We start from the raw sequence: 13,315 nt of genomic DNA, 5'->3' as shown, positions 1-13,315 counted from the left end.
GGCTGGGCGTTGAGTATGATGTCTTTCTCCATTTACCAGGGTCTAGTAGACTTCATTGAGAAGGTAGCAAGCGTTCTTACTTCCCACACTCCTTTTTATGATACATTGATGGCCCGACAAAGTGGGAGAAAAGCTCCCATCAGACTGCGCGAGAACACATTCCCCGACAGTGCAGAGGCAGTATACTGCCCATAAGAGCGGCCAATATAGTTAGTATCATAGATAAACACACAGGCATTCTTTGCGCCGGACGGTACTCATACCAGAATAGGCACTATCCAATGGACATCCGGCATGCAGGTCCACGCGGACCACAGCTGGCCGGCCGCGAGGAAGATGGCGCCGAGAACGACAATACTGGCCATCGCCTCTGGGTTCGCCGGTTAAAGGGTCCTTGCGGTGTCTGTTGATGATCTTGCGGAAGAGAGGCTCGCATGCAATGGCGATGAGGACCCCAATGCCGATGCCAACAAACGAAAGGCCACCGAGTCCGGGGGCCCAGCCGCGCTCTATCTGGAAGGCAATTGGGTAGGCGACGAAGGAAAGATAAAGGGCGCCGTATACGAGGGCAACGTAGCTGTCCCAGAAAATGCTGTGTTGGTTATCGTTAGCATGCTGTACAGATTTGAGAGTAAAAGAACAGAACGTACCAGATTGGCTCGGTCAAGAGCATCAGGAACGGCCGGCTGAGGCTGATAGTGAGCCGTGTCGAGAGATCCACTTGGCTATCATATCGCGTCCACCTTTTAGGATCTCCTGACCCTTTTCGCCGTTTTGCCGCACGCTTTCGAAGAATTACCGGAGCATATGTTTCCTTTATACAACACATCAGGGAGAAAAAACCACACTTCCAAAGATCAGAACAATCCAGTTTGTCCACCGGCAGCCTAAGTTCTCAAACACAAACCCGCCGAGGATAGGACCATACACTGGACCATTGGTCCGCCCAATAGACCAGACCCCAAAGGCCATGGCACGATGCCGATCAGAGATAATATCATTCACTGAAGCAGGGGAGTTGCCCATGACCGCGCTGCCGAAGAGACCGCCGAATAAACTGCCAATAAAAGTGGCTTCAATGCGCTCGCAAGAACCAGCAAAAGGAATATTGCCAGGCAGACTATATAGACAGGCCGCCGATCGACCATTTCACTCAGTGGTGCGATTATGATGGTCCCAAAACCCATGCCAAGAATATAGGTGGTGACGCCCAGCACAGCAACGATTTTCGAAATATGAAAGCCAGAATCCAAGCCAGGGATTCCTGACGTATATAGTGTGCTGAAAAGACTGACCGTCGTGGCACCGAGGCTCATTGTCACTACAATGAGGCCTCTGTACCATAGAGGCCAGAGACGAGAGTCCTCAAGGTCGTTGGGTTCCCAGCAGACTTCATAGCTAGGGGGCTTATCCAGTGAGTTATTTTCGTCATCAGAATGGTGGGAGGAGTCATAACCGCATGTCTCTTATTCTGAAAATAGCTCTCTGACCTACTGGTCTTTCGTCTCATATACTTCGGCAAGCGGGATGCCGAGCGGGATGCCGGCTAGCCAGTCAATCTCCGTAGTTAACTAGCTAAGTTACTACCTAGGTAGAAAAGTTCCCGAATATGGCATGGCTCCTCATCGTTCTTCAATCCATGCAGCGAAACCCACAATGGCCAATATGAATACCCTCCCTCTGTTTCAGTGCCAATTCCCGGGGTGCAGTGCGACTTATCAGCGGAAAGAACATCTAAATCGACATGCAGCAGGTCATGACCAAGGAGCCCGCTTCCCCTGCCCTTATTGCCACAGCGCTCTAGTCAGAAGGGATGCATTCACTTCAGATATGTTTTTAGCGCAAAGACTAACTTCTATCAGCGACCTTAATACCTATCGGCAAGTAGGATTCATAGTTGAGGGCAGCTCTCGCTTACGGTGGGATTGTAAGGTGAGAGCACACGTTGGACTTGAGAGTTGAGGTGACGGCATAAGGAACGAAGTAGCAACGGCTCCAGTCTTTCCTCGCATCTAGGTTCACCCGGTAGGATATACTGTTAGGCTGGGATACGGCCATCGGCTTAGAGAGGAGCGACCAGGCTCCAAACTCCGTGCACCTGTCTTGAATGATATTGGAGGATCAGGGGTTGATCTTGGATCCTGTCACTTCCTGCATGCAAGAGAAAACAAGGTGAGACCTCCAAATCCACGAATCGCACCTTCTCTTGACGCCGGAAACGGGGTAATTCTACTAGGGGTCAAGATGCAGCTTCGCCTTTGTGTGGCTGGGAGCTCATACTCTGCTAGATAACCTTCTCGAACACGTTCTAGGGACGGTATGGAGCGGAAGGATGAAGGTAAAAACATGAACCGCATTAGGGAGACTCGTAAGTCAGATACCCAAACCATCAGCAATAGACACTCTCGGTCTTTCAGTCTGCCAACCCAACAACATACAAAAACCAACAGAGAAAAGTCAAATCAAGCAATAGAATACCTCTTTTTCAGCTCTTGGATCGCCAGTCCGACCAAACCCCTCACATTCCCCACTGCCGTGATTTCAGACAGACTAATCTGCACACCCAGTCTCTTCCTCGCCCACGCCCTCGCCTCAATTGCAATCAGCGAGTCGATCTGAATATTCGCCAATGCCTTTAGGTCATGCTTGGCTGCTACACTGTCCTTCGTCTTTGTTTTTGCGCTGGGCGATTTGATCATGGACCCAACCTTGCGAATCAGGAATTCTTCTGTTGATGGACGGTCCAGCATCTCGGGGTCTGACTCGACCTGCGCCATGAAGTCAATGATGTCGTCTGCTTCGGCCGCACTGCTTTGATCTCGTTGAGCTCGGTTTGAGAGAATTGCGAGCCGGGTGTCGCCTCGTTGTCGGCCCCAGGGAGCTGTGGAGACCAGACCAAGGATGATATGGTTGGGGTCGTATCTGTTCCCCTGCGTGGACGGTGTAGTATTTGGGAAGGTTGAGTGGTAGATTAATGTCTCGACCGCGTCAAGGACCTCCTGCTCCTTAATGAAGCGCCATTCATAGCGGCCGCTGAAGGTCTTCATGAGCTCGGGGTTACGGCTTACGTAGCCTATATCTGCGACCGGGCCTAGGTCTAGAACTGAGGCCGGTTTATTAAGGGTGTGGCGATGACGAGCAAGAGCGTGAATGAAGCTGTTTGCGGCTGAGTAGTTGCACTGTCCGGCCATTCCGGCGATGCCTGCGATGGATCCGAACATGAGGAAGAAGTCCAGGGGTGTATCCTGGAAAGCTTGGTGCAGGTTCCAGGTGCCGTGGACTTTGGCTGTCAAGGGGGCTGTCCAGTCATCAAATGTCATTCGTTGCAGGCTTGCGTCCTAGGAAGTAGAGTTAGCCCTTAATATGCACAAGCGAAGGTATGGCCTATATACCTTTAGTGTTAATGCAAGCTGGACAACGCCCTTGATCGGCTTTGGACTACCGGATATTGCCCTCGACACATCAGATGCGTCTGAGGCGTTGCCTTTGACATAGACTACCTCGCAGCCTTGAAATTTAAGCTCTTCTGCAAAGGCCTGATGGTCGTCACCTACACCGGCACTGGGAGAGAGGTATAACAAACAACGAGCGCCTCTCTCCACCATCCAGTTGGAGAGCGCACGGCCCAATCCCCCCAGACCACCGCATAGCAGATACGCGTTGTCTGGGGAGAAGGAAATATGAGCACGCGTATCTCTCGTGGGAAGCTCGCTGAGATTATCTGGCATCCGGACTACGATCTTCCCCATGTGCTGCCCTGTCTGCATGTAGCGAAAGGCATCGGCGACGTCTGCAGCAGCGAAGCAGGAAACCGGCGCTATTGGGCCGACAAGGCCTTCTCTGACGGGGATGGAACTGACTGCATTAGCATCACCGTCACTACGCGGGTAATAAACATACAAATCTGCCGAGTTGTTCGCAGCGGCCTCGTCCATATGCTCTCCCAGATCCACGGTGACAAACGACCTTCGGTCCACGAAGTGCTTCATTGGCAGCATAGCATCGGCGAGTACATCACGTCTGCTGATGTCGAACATTATGCCGTGCGGTGCAACGCACTTCCATGAGGTCCGGAGCAGCTCACCACTCAAAGAGCTGAGAACGATATCAACTCCTCGACCGCTGGTTTCACGCATGAGGTCATCATAGAATGATGCATTGCGGGAATGAAAGATGTGCGAGCGTGCGATACTGAATGTGTCCACCAGATACTGTGCTTTTTCCTCGTTGCCAACCGTTGCGTAGATCTATTGTCTTTCAGTGTGACGTGACAACGTTTCAGAAAGTATCCTACCTTCGCTCCCATGCCTTTGCAGATTCTGATAGCCGCAATGCCAACGCCCCCAGCAGCAGCGTGGATCAATACAGACTGAAACAGCGTGTCAAAACTCTAATAGATCGGCCATAGCATATCAACGTACCTGCCCTCGTCGTAGATTCCCCAGTCGTAGGAGACACTGAGCCGCCGTCAAAGAGACAATTGGCGACGTTGCTCCCTCTTCCAGCGACCAGTTGTCTGGGAGTGGTATAGTTTTTGCAGCTGGCACAGTAACGTGGGTTGCAAAACACCCTGGGCCTAAGAAGATGACCCTATCTCCCTTGCTGATATTGGATACACCAGTGCCGACACTTTCGACCACCCCGCTTCCCTCCAGACCTAGCTGATCAGGAGACGCAATTAGTCCTAGGGCGGTGATAATGTCCTTGATTTGTGTCAGCTCATTATCATCGCCTTGGAAGTCTGAGGACCTGCCTTGAAATTTAATCCAACATATGCGACCCTGATCCGAACTTCACCCTTCCCAGGCATAGAGTGTTGGTCTTCCTTCCAAAACATGGAATCGATGAGACCAGTGGTTTCAATGCAAAGTCGTCTAGGAGCCGTATCTTCCGCCGGGATTTGAAGCTCTTTTTCAATATCGGTTGCCTCGAACCTGCTCACCTGCACAATCCCGTCGACAAGGGCATACTCGTCTCTTCTAGACTCCTCAGACGGTGCTGCCCGGCGCCAATGATCGTGGACCTTTAATAGACTACGGATGAACGGTTCGTCGAATTCTTCAGTGTCAAATGTTGAGAAGCTTTTACCTTCAGAATGACATTCGAAATGTAAGGCTCGCAGGAATCCATGGACTAGCCCGTATCGGGGATCGCTTGAAGTAAACTGCGACATTTTGCTAACCCAGAGGATGTGCTTAACCGAGGTACTGAGTAAAAAGTTCTTCAACTGCTGGAAATTCTCCTCTGTCATATTGAATAGGAACGGTCCCGATGCGTCAAGGAGGGATACCACCTCTCCTTCAGCCGGTGGAGGTTGGTCTAGTGAGTATATTTCAACTTGATACCCTTGCTTTTGGAAGATCTTCTCGACATCTGATACCCACTGGCAGCGCGGCTCTTGTACAAGCAAGTTTACAGCATTTGCTTGCAGCGGCGTCATAGGGCAGGTCGATACCAGATTCACAACCGGGCTGTCCTGCTCGTGGATGGCAAAGTCGATGCCGTTGAAGCCAACTCCTGTGAGTTCCTCTCTCCAGCGATCGACCAGTACGTACGGTCTCTCGATTCGCTGGTCGTGTTCGCCTACCCACCACCCGGGCAGCAGACCCTACATCGCATCAGCATAAACAACAGAAAGGCTGAAGAAGCTCGACATACGAATATGTACTCAGCTATTGTACATTCTTTTGCAGTGTCAATATTAGAACTCCGACGAAAAACGCATAGTGGGGATGAAAGAGACGTACCCTCGGCTATCTCTTGAAGGAACAAGCGGCCACCAGGGGCAAGAAGGGACTTGAGGTTGGCCAGGGAGCGGCTCAGACTGGGTGTTGCATGGACGACCTAGAATTTATATAGTTAACAGGGTGCATAACCGCATAGCACAGGACGAGTAATACATTGGAGGCGATGATTAGATCATAACTGCCCAGCTTAAACCCTTGCTGCGCGGGATCCTGACTGATATTGAGCACAGCGTATTCCATTGCATCGTATCGCGAAAACTGCTCCTTGGCTGCTGCTAGAAATCCAGCAGAGACATCAGTGAATGTGTACCGCGCATACATCCGACTTCCATCGGGCGCGTGCAGGTAGCCCAGGAACCGCGCCGTGGCACTCCCAGTGCCAGCCCCGACTTCGAGGATGTTGAGCTCGGGGTTGGAATGGCCCAGGGTGGTGAAGAGCTCGTAGCAGGAGTCGAAAGACAGTAAAAGTCCATAGACGTCCTTCAACCCGTCGTCTTCCATGAGGAGGTGGAGCGCGTTACAGCTTCCATCGAGCACGCCCACGATATTATCTAGGACTTTCTGGGTGCAGTTCAACAACGGAGCAATAATGGGGTACTCGTGAGCTCTCTCTCGCATCCAGTTCGTCATCGCGGCGGGATTCGAGGAGTCAAATGGACAGTCGTGTGCGTAGCCATAGTCGGATAGTCGCCATGTGCTCTGCTTCGCTATCCGGTTTTCGCCTATCGTTAACCATCGCTTGTACTTGTGCAGATGCTCTTCCGTAGGCTCGACATTTCGGACTTGAGATGCAGTCTGCGCAATATACAAGTCAATAATTCGCTCGCGTAATTCGCTGCCAAGGGTAACAGGTGGGGGCGGCTTTGCTAGAGCTCTGGGGGGTAAGAAATCAATGTGTGGCATCCAGACTGGCCTGGCCGACAGCTCGGTCTCCTGAAGCGAGTATCCTTCGTCTCCCAGAACGTGCAGTCTCATGCTTCTAACGGAAAAGATGGTCTCGTCGTCCGCCATGGCCCCGAGGTCACCAAGGATGAAGTTGCCGTTGCCGAGATCTGCCTGGGCCTGTACGTGCAGTTCTGCTGGCTCAGGTCCGATGAAGATCTCTTCAAAAAGGACGGGAAGGCTGCGGATATTGATGTTACGCGCGAGGCCACGGAACATGGCTACCGACAGCACCTGGAGGCAGCGGTCGATCGTCGTTGGGTGCATCACATATCGACTAGGCGATACCTTGCTCGTCTTGACGGTGGCCGTGGCTTCATAACGGATAGGATCACCGTAGATGTCGTCAAGGCCGCGAAATTCCCGGTTGTAGTCCATCCCGGCCTCCCTGAGAGCCTTGTACCACGCTGCTGACAGAACACGTCTCTTCAGCTTCGTGTTTCCTGTTAGTGGCATGGTGGGAGACACTGACGGCGGGGCAACTCTGACTTGACCCAAACAGAGCCGTGTCGGCTCTCCAGCTTGCACGGCAGTAATAGAGAACTCATGCCAGTCTGAGTCCTGGATGTCCGAGATCCGGACCGGTCGTAGGTTGGTGATGAGCTCTACACACTCGTTGCTGTCCAGAAAGAGAGCGTGTTTCAGCACGAGGTGGCTGATCTGGTAACTCACATTTGGCCTAGATACCAGCTGCTGAATAGCCTCTCCGGCCATGGCAACATATCCGGCTCCCGGAAACAGGGTCTTGCCCATAATGCGGTGTCCATATAGCCATGGAGCATCATCAAGTGAGAGGATATTGCGCCAGGACGGCTCTATGTCTGTCGAGCCTAACACACGTGAGCCCAGCAGCTCATGGTGAGGGTGCTTGCGTAGTCTCCAGGCCTCGACCGCTGGCGTCTGTTCCCAGTATCTCGTATCATGTTGCCAAGGGTAAGGTGGTAGATCGACAAGCAGGCTTCCCTCACCGTTTATAGCACGAAAGTTCACAGACACGCCGGAGTTGTAGAGGTTCCCGGCAGTGTAGAGGACTGAGGTTCTTGGATCCTCTCCTCGTACAAGCGATGCCACATAAGAGCACGCTTTCCCGCGCGGGTGATCTGACAGAATCTGTCGGAGGGGCCCAGAAAGAGCTGAGTGTGGTCCAATCTCCAAGAAGACACGGCTCTTGTCCTCCTCGCCTGAGTCGAGTACGGCCTGAACAGCTGTCAGGAAGCGGACTGGTGACTCCAGATTCTGGCGCCAGTATGTGCCGTTCAACTGGGACGACTCGGTCACTTTGATACCGGTCACTGAAGAGAAGAAGGGCACCATAAACAAGGAGCCCTCACTTGTCGAGAGCCCATGAATGGATGTCTCGTAGTCGTCAGCAACATCGTGCATATGGTGGGAGTGGTACGCCTTGTCGACGCGAAGCATCCGGCAGAGAACTTCCGGGTTGTCAGCTTTGATCCTCTCGAGGATATCTTCAAGCTCATCCAGGTTGCCGGACAGTGTCACGCTATGCTGGCTATTTTCGCATGCAATCACCACGCCCCCGTCCACGAGGTAGGGAGTCGCCTGCTCGCGTCCTATACTCACAGCGGCCATGCCACCCTTTCGCGTTACTTTGTTCAGAGCCTTCCCTCGATAGTAGGCGATTATAATCGATTCTGCAGCCGTGATTGCTCCGGCAGCGTAGGCCGCTGCTATCTCGCCGCTAGAGTGGCCAACGACCGACGCTGGTGCGATTCCCCAGCCTGCAAGGAGATCCACAAGGCCGATCTGGATCGCGCAGCATAACGGCTGTGCGAGCTCCGCGCGGCTGATTTGCTCTTGAGAACAGCCTTTACCTAAGAGAGCCTCCAACTTCCAGGCAGGAGGCTCCTGGAGGTTCTGTAGGGTTCGATCGAGCTGCTGGATGATTTCGCGGAACATTCTAAAGGACTCTATCAGTGCTCTGCCCATCGCCGGCCACTGTGCCCCTTGCCCCGTGAAGACGAATGTGACTTCTGGGGCCGTTTGGCAATCCACGGTCCCAACATGAAAGGCGCCAATCTCGAGTGCCTCGGATTCAAGAAGGAAGGCCCTTTGCGCCAGATGCTCTCGTCTCTCCCCCAGCGTGAAGGCCAGATCCGCCAGACAGTCTGGTTTCTCCTTGATGTATTCTTGAACGCCTTCTATTCGTTTGTGCAGAGACTTTTCACTGTTTGCTGATACTACCAGTAGCCGGGAATACGCGAGTTTAGTGGGCTGTCGACTGCGGCCAGTGTCCAGATGAAGCGAGGATGCAGAATCCAGGATTACCTACGAAAACAATTAGCTTGGATTCTGGCTAAGAGATGGCAGCTACTGACATGGACGTTTGTTCCTCCCACGCCGAAATTATTCACACTGACCCTCTCTTTTCGGCCCTCCGGCCAGGGCATCTCCTCCTGGGGAACCATCAATCGCCCGTTTTCGAAAGGAACTGGGTGCCAGGTCAGCATCATGATGCTCTTCTTGTTTTCACGCAGGAAGCCTTACTGTTTGGGTTTGGCTCTCGCATATGTATATGTGGCAGCAGTGTCTTCTTCTCCAGCGAAAGAATGGCCTTGATAAGGCTTGTGAGCCCAGAAGTCCCCTCAGAGTGACCGAAGTTCGGTTTGGCCTGTATTGAGTATGTCAGCTGGATACATCGCTTGAATATGACCACTGACCGAGCCAACATAGATTCCCTCGTGGAAGACCTTTGCTATGGCAGTCGTCTCAGCGGTATCCCCGGCCATTGTCCCCGTCCCATGACACTCAAAGTAGGCCGTTTCGTTGAAGTCCTCGATCCCGGCCTTTCTATACGCATGCCTAATCAGATCCTCTTGGGCCTCGGCCGACGGTGTCGTCAAGATCAATGTCCGCCCGTCGTTATTCACAGTAGTCGCTCGGATAACAGCCCGTATCACATCTCCGTCGCGTATGGCATCGCCCAGTGGTTTGAGTAGAACGGCATTCACAGCTTCCGCCCTCCCGAATCCGTCGGCTGCGGCGTCAAACGTCTTGCATATTCCATCGGGAGACAAAACACCGCTCGAGGAAAGGCTCATATGAAGGGTCGGGGTGAGGATCAGATTTGCTCCACCTACGATCGCGGACGAGCACTCGCCAGAGTATAGTGCCTGGCAGGCTTCGTGCAACGCTACCATAGAGGCGGAGCACGCAGTTTCAATTGACATGCTGGCTCAGTTAGTGCTCGTCATCCCCCACGACACCAGCGCTGACGGTTTAAAAATACTCACGTCGGTCCACGCAAATCTAGGTTCCATGCAATATAGCTGGACAAGAAGAAACTCCCTGCAGCTGCACCAATCATGGGATTGCGCTGCTGGCCGTCTTTGAGCGTGAGTTCCGACCAGTCTACCCCCCAGGCGCCAATATAGCACCCTATTTTTTCACCCCGGTATTTTGTCTTTCCCGCATTCTCCAGGCATTCATAGACCACTTCCAGCAGGAGTCGAGCCCGGGGATCTGACCCTGCAGCCTCCATTTCGGACGAACCGAAGAAGGGGGCGTCCATCATGGAGATATCCTCATCCAAGAAGTAGGACTTTCGCTGCCGCATCGAGTACGCCACGTCCCCGTCATTGTGGAATCCGGCAATATTGAATCTTGACAACGGGACTTCGCGCAGCCCGTCCTTCTTCTCGCGCAGGAACTCATACATCGACGGGACAGAGTTCACGCCGCCAGGCAGTCTTGTCCCAATGCCGACAATCGCAATAGGAGCGGACCCTCGCATGTCAGGGAGGCTTTGATCCGACATCGAGTGCTGCGCGGCTTCGATCTTCGTCTCTCCATTGGCTTCCATTTTCACGATCTCTCCCTCTGGTCCTAGTTAGTTCTTCCGGCGAATGGGCTAACGGTGACAAGGGCGCGAATCGAGGTCACTCCCCCCGAGAGGAGTCGCAGCTCGTTATATTCGTCGTAAATCGAGCCCCTCGCCTACTCGCACAAACCCGTCCCAGGGCAAGTCACAGTTGCACCAATAGTGGTTGCTGGAGCCAAAGAAAGGTTATTTGCTCTAGTGAGAGTCTGAATTTGCCCTTGTCCAACAGAACGCGTGGGCGCGCGTTACACCATCAACACCACACTTATCCCAGAGACAACCCTCTCGCAGCCAGAGGCAAACCGCGGACTGTGGATGGCTTTCGGAAGTACTGCACGACATACGGTCAGTTCCTTGCGCAACCGTGTAGACTACCTTGTACTCCCCGATTTGCTCAGCGCGCAAAAAAAAACCTCGTGCCATGTGTGAGTCACGTCGCCAGTCATCTTGTGGGCCGCGAATGTGCATGCTTCTCTGGCCATGGCGAGTCCTTCATGTCCTCTCACTCAATCTCGGGTAAAGCCAAAGTGCCCGTCTCCGTTGACCTGTCGACAACATGGAGGGAGCTGTGCCAGCAAATGAGTATGTGCGGCGTTTTGAGAACGCGGTCGTCCTTCTCACTGGCGCAACGGGCAGCCTGGGCGGCTGCCTGCTCTATAAATTGGCACTACGTCTGCCGACGAAGAAGATTTATGCTCTGTGCCGAGGCTCTGTCGGTGAAGCGGTGCGTAAGTGGGAGTCTACCATGCCGCAGCAGATCGACGATATTCTCGACACCGGCAAGGTCGAGTTGATCACCGGCGATCTGTCGAAGCCGGGCTTGGGCTTGAACCCGGCCGTCCGCGAGAAGATGCGCGAGGAGGTTACTGCAGTCATTAATACGGCCGCGAATATATCTCTTGTCGAGGAGCTCAAAGACTCAGTTCGAGACAATTGCCAGACTGCGACTGCACTGTTCCAAGAGGTGTCTGAATTCCGCCATGTCAGGCACTTTATCCAATTCTCGAGCCTTGCCGTCAATGGCTTTCTCCCAGGAGGTCTCATCGAGGAGCGGCTCTATCCCCCACCAAGCCCTGTGGACGAGGAGGACGATCGTTTAGGTCTGCCAGGCGCAGACGCCTCTAAGCTGCAGAACGATGACCGATACCCCTGGCCATACGGACAGGCTAAGCATCTGGCGGAACGCTTGCTCCTGCGCCAATCCAGCTCTATCCCCATTCTCATTATCCGGCCCGCGGCAATCGGACCAGCCATTGCGGAGCCTTTCCCCTTGTACGGCCCCGACAAGGCGATCCCAATGCACACACTCATCCTCTGTTTCAGCGTGTCCGATCTGAGCCGCGTAGCGAATATCGACCGCCCGTTCGAAGAAGTCCCTGTCGACCTCGTCGCTAACTGCTGCCTCCTCCACCTTGCATCTGGGACCACGGGAGTCGTGCACTGCGCGTCTGAGCTATACGTCCGCCAGACGGCTGTAGAGCTGATGGCCACCGCGAGGCAGTGCATCACTCCTCTGGAGATAGCAGAGCTCTTCCGCACGCCGCGGGCCTCGACTGCAATCATGTGGCAAAACAAGTATCGCTTGGACAATATCCACGGTGTACCCGAATTCGAGATCAATTGCAGCCGATCAGAGTGGCAGAAGCAGGTTACTGGGCCTCTCGCCTTGCGCCCCGTAGACCATGATCCACAAGCGCACTTGCAGCGACGGATCAGACGGATGTATCGGGCTTTGCTGGAGGGGAACCGGGGTGATAATCGTTATACATAGGGTGGCTATTCTTGGTTCAGATGTGGACGGCACAACATTTTCTTTTCCCATTCTATGGAACATGCAATGATGCCCGAGTACTACTTTTTCAATGTTGCCGTCAAGCAAGGGACTCTCGCGGTGCTGCAGTCAGGCATCACATCCCTGATCTGATCTGTTACTACGGGAATAGTGAGATAGGGAAGGTAGCATAAGCACGTATAGACGATCTAGTAGCCGACCATCGATAAACAGAGCATATCACAGTAGTCGATCAGACATGCCCAGCTCGCGGTGCTTTTCCATTGCTAGGAGTCTATGCTTCTTGTCCTCCACGTTCCACTCTCCATCTTCTCGTCATCTGCAGCAGACCTGCTGTTCACGAAGCTGACCGTTAAATCTATAAATTCTCTTACACTGTATAACGCCAGCTTTCTCCATCCCACTCGGGACTCTCAAGGGTACTTTCAACGTTTTAGACAGCCAGCCCGTCCACTTTCCCATCTTGATACATCATTCTCCCAGGGTCAATGCTTTCCACGTGTGTTGACCATACGAATTGGGTGTGCTTTAGACATGCAATCCATTGAACTCCGTGTCCTACCACCCTGACGACAGCTGATCCACCATATGCTTGTTGCGATTAAGCCCAGTTTCTCTGCTACTACACATTATTTTGGCAGCATCTTGGCAGCTAAATACCGGATGACTTTGGTATATATATCAGTTTTGAAGCCTAGTTCAACCCTCAGCGCCTAGGGTCTGATTCGTCGTTGTACAGATATACACTCTACTGACTGATTATTCAACATGGCCTAACCATAACTACTCAAGTTCAGGAAGACAGACCAGGGACTGATGCCTGCTTCCCCTGCCGCTGCTCATAGTCACGTGACATAAATGCGCCTTTTTCGCGTTTTCCACTGCTTGGACTGAGCTATATCACCACGACGAGGGGAGAACAGGGCCCCCTACTGCTCCAATAACTGATCTCTTACGATTTGCTCATCGATCATTCCCTCCACCCCATGGAGGTGG

At 53.1% G+C, this 13,315-nt stretch overlaps 3 protein-coding genes across 3 annotated transcripts; 1 reads left to right on the top strand and 2 right to left on the bottom strand.

Annotated features, from left to right (window-relative positions):
* Positions 1-10: 10 nt before the first annotated feature.
* BDW70DRAFT_106384 (uncharacterized protein) lies at positions 11-915 on the bottom strand. The gene is made up of 3 exons (XM_073734414.1): positions 651-915; positions 264-592; positions 11-185 (listed from the first exon to the last, which is right to left on the bottom strand). Exons 1-3 carry the CDS (start codon positions 827-829, stop codon positions 43-45), a joined length of 651 nt encoding a protein of 216 aa, XP_073592491.1. The 5' UTR covers positions 830-915; the 3' UTR covers positions 11-42.
* Positions 916-2,462: 1,547 nt separating this feature from the next.
* On the bottom strand, positions 2,463-10,509 carry BDW70DRAFT_171060 (type I polyketide synthase; the record flags this gene model as incomplete). The annotated part of the gene is made up of 12 exons (XM_073743110.1): positions 2,463-3,338; positions 3,393-4,247; positions 4,295-4,390; positions 4,422-4,753; positions 4,798-5,608; positions 5,659-5,684; positions 5,748-5,844; positions 5,901-8,975; positions 9,068-9,138; positions 9,195-9,318; positions 9,368-9,878; positions 9,941-10,509. 12 exons carry the CDS (start codon positions 10,507-10,509, stop codon positions 2,463-2,465), a joined length of 7,443 nt encoding a protein of 2,480 aa, XP_073592490.1.
* A 553-nt stretch (positions 10,510-11,062) lies between these two features.
* On the top strand, positions 11,063-12,572 carry BDW70DRAFT_142910 (male sterility protein-domain-containing protein). Its single transcript, XM_073738012.1, has one exon. It carries the CDS (start codon positions 11,084-11,086, stop codon positions 12,296-12,298), a length of 1,215 nt encoding a protein of 404 aa, XP_073592489.1. The 5' UTR covers positions 11,063-11,083; the 3' UTR covers positions 12,299-12,572.
* The last annotated feature ends 743 nt before the right edge of the window (positions 12,573-13,315 follow it).

The sequence above is a fragment of the Aspergillus foveolatus genome (genome assembly GCF_047715535.1).
Source record: "Aspergillus foveolatus strain CBS 279.81 unplaced genomic scaffold BDW70scaffold_66, whole genome shotgun sequence".
In the NCBI taxonomy this organism is placed as follows: Eukaryota; Fungi; Ascomycota; class Eurotiomycetes; order Eurotiales; family Aspergillaceae; genus Aspergillus; species Aspergillus foveolatus.
The sequence above is the reverse complement of the archived record's forward strand: the minus strand, read 5'-3'. Positions and strand labels throughout refer to the sequence as shown.

Coding starts and splice junctions, on each gene's coding strand:
- BDW70DRAFT_142910 (XM_073738012.1), top strand. CDS start 11,084: ATGGAGGGAGCTGTGCCAGCAAATGAGTATGTGCGGCGTTTTGAGAAC.
- BDW70DRAFT_106384 (XM_073734414.1), bottom strand. CDS start 829: ATGTGTTGTATAAAGGAAACATATGCTCCGGTAATTCTTCGAAAGCGT. Junction 593..650: donor CTCTTGACCGAGCCAATCTG/GTACGTTCTGTT, acceptor TAACCAACACAG/CATTTTCTGGGACAGCTACG. Junction 186..263: donor ATTGGATAGTGCCTATTCTG/GTATGAGTACCG, acceptor TCTTATGGGCAG/TATACTGCCTCTGCACTGTC.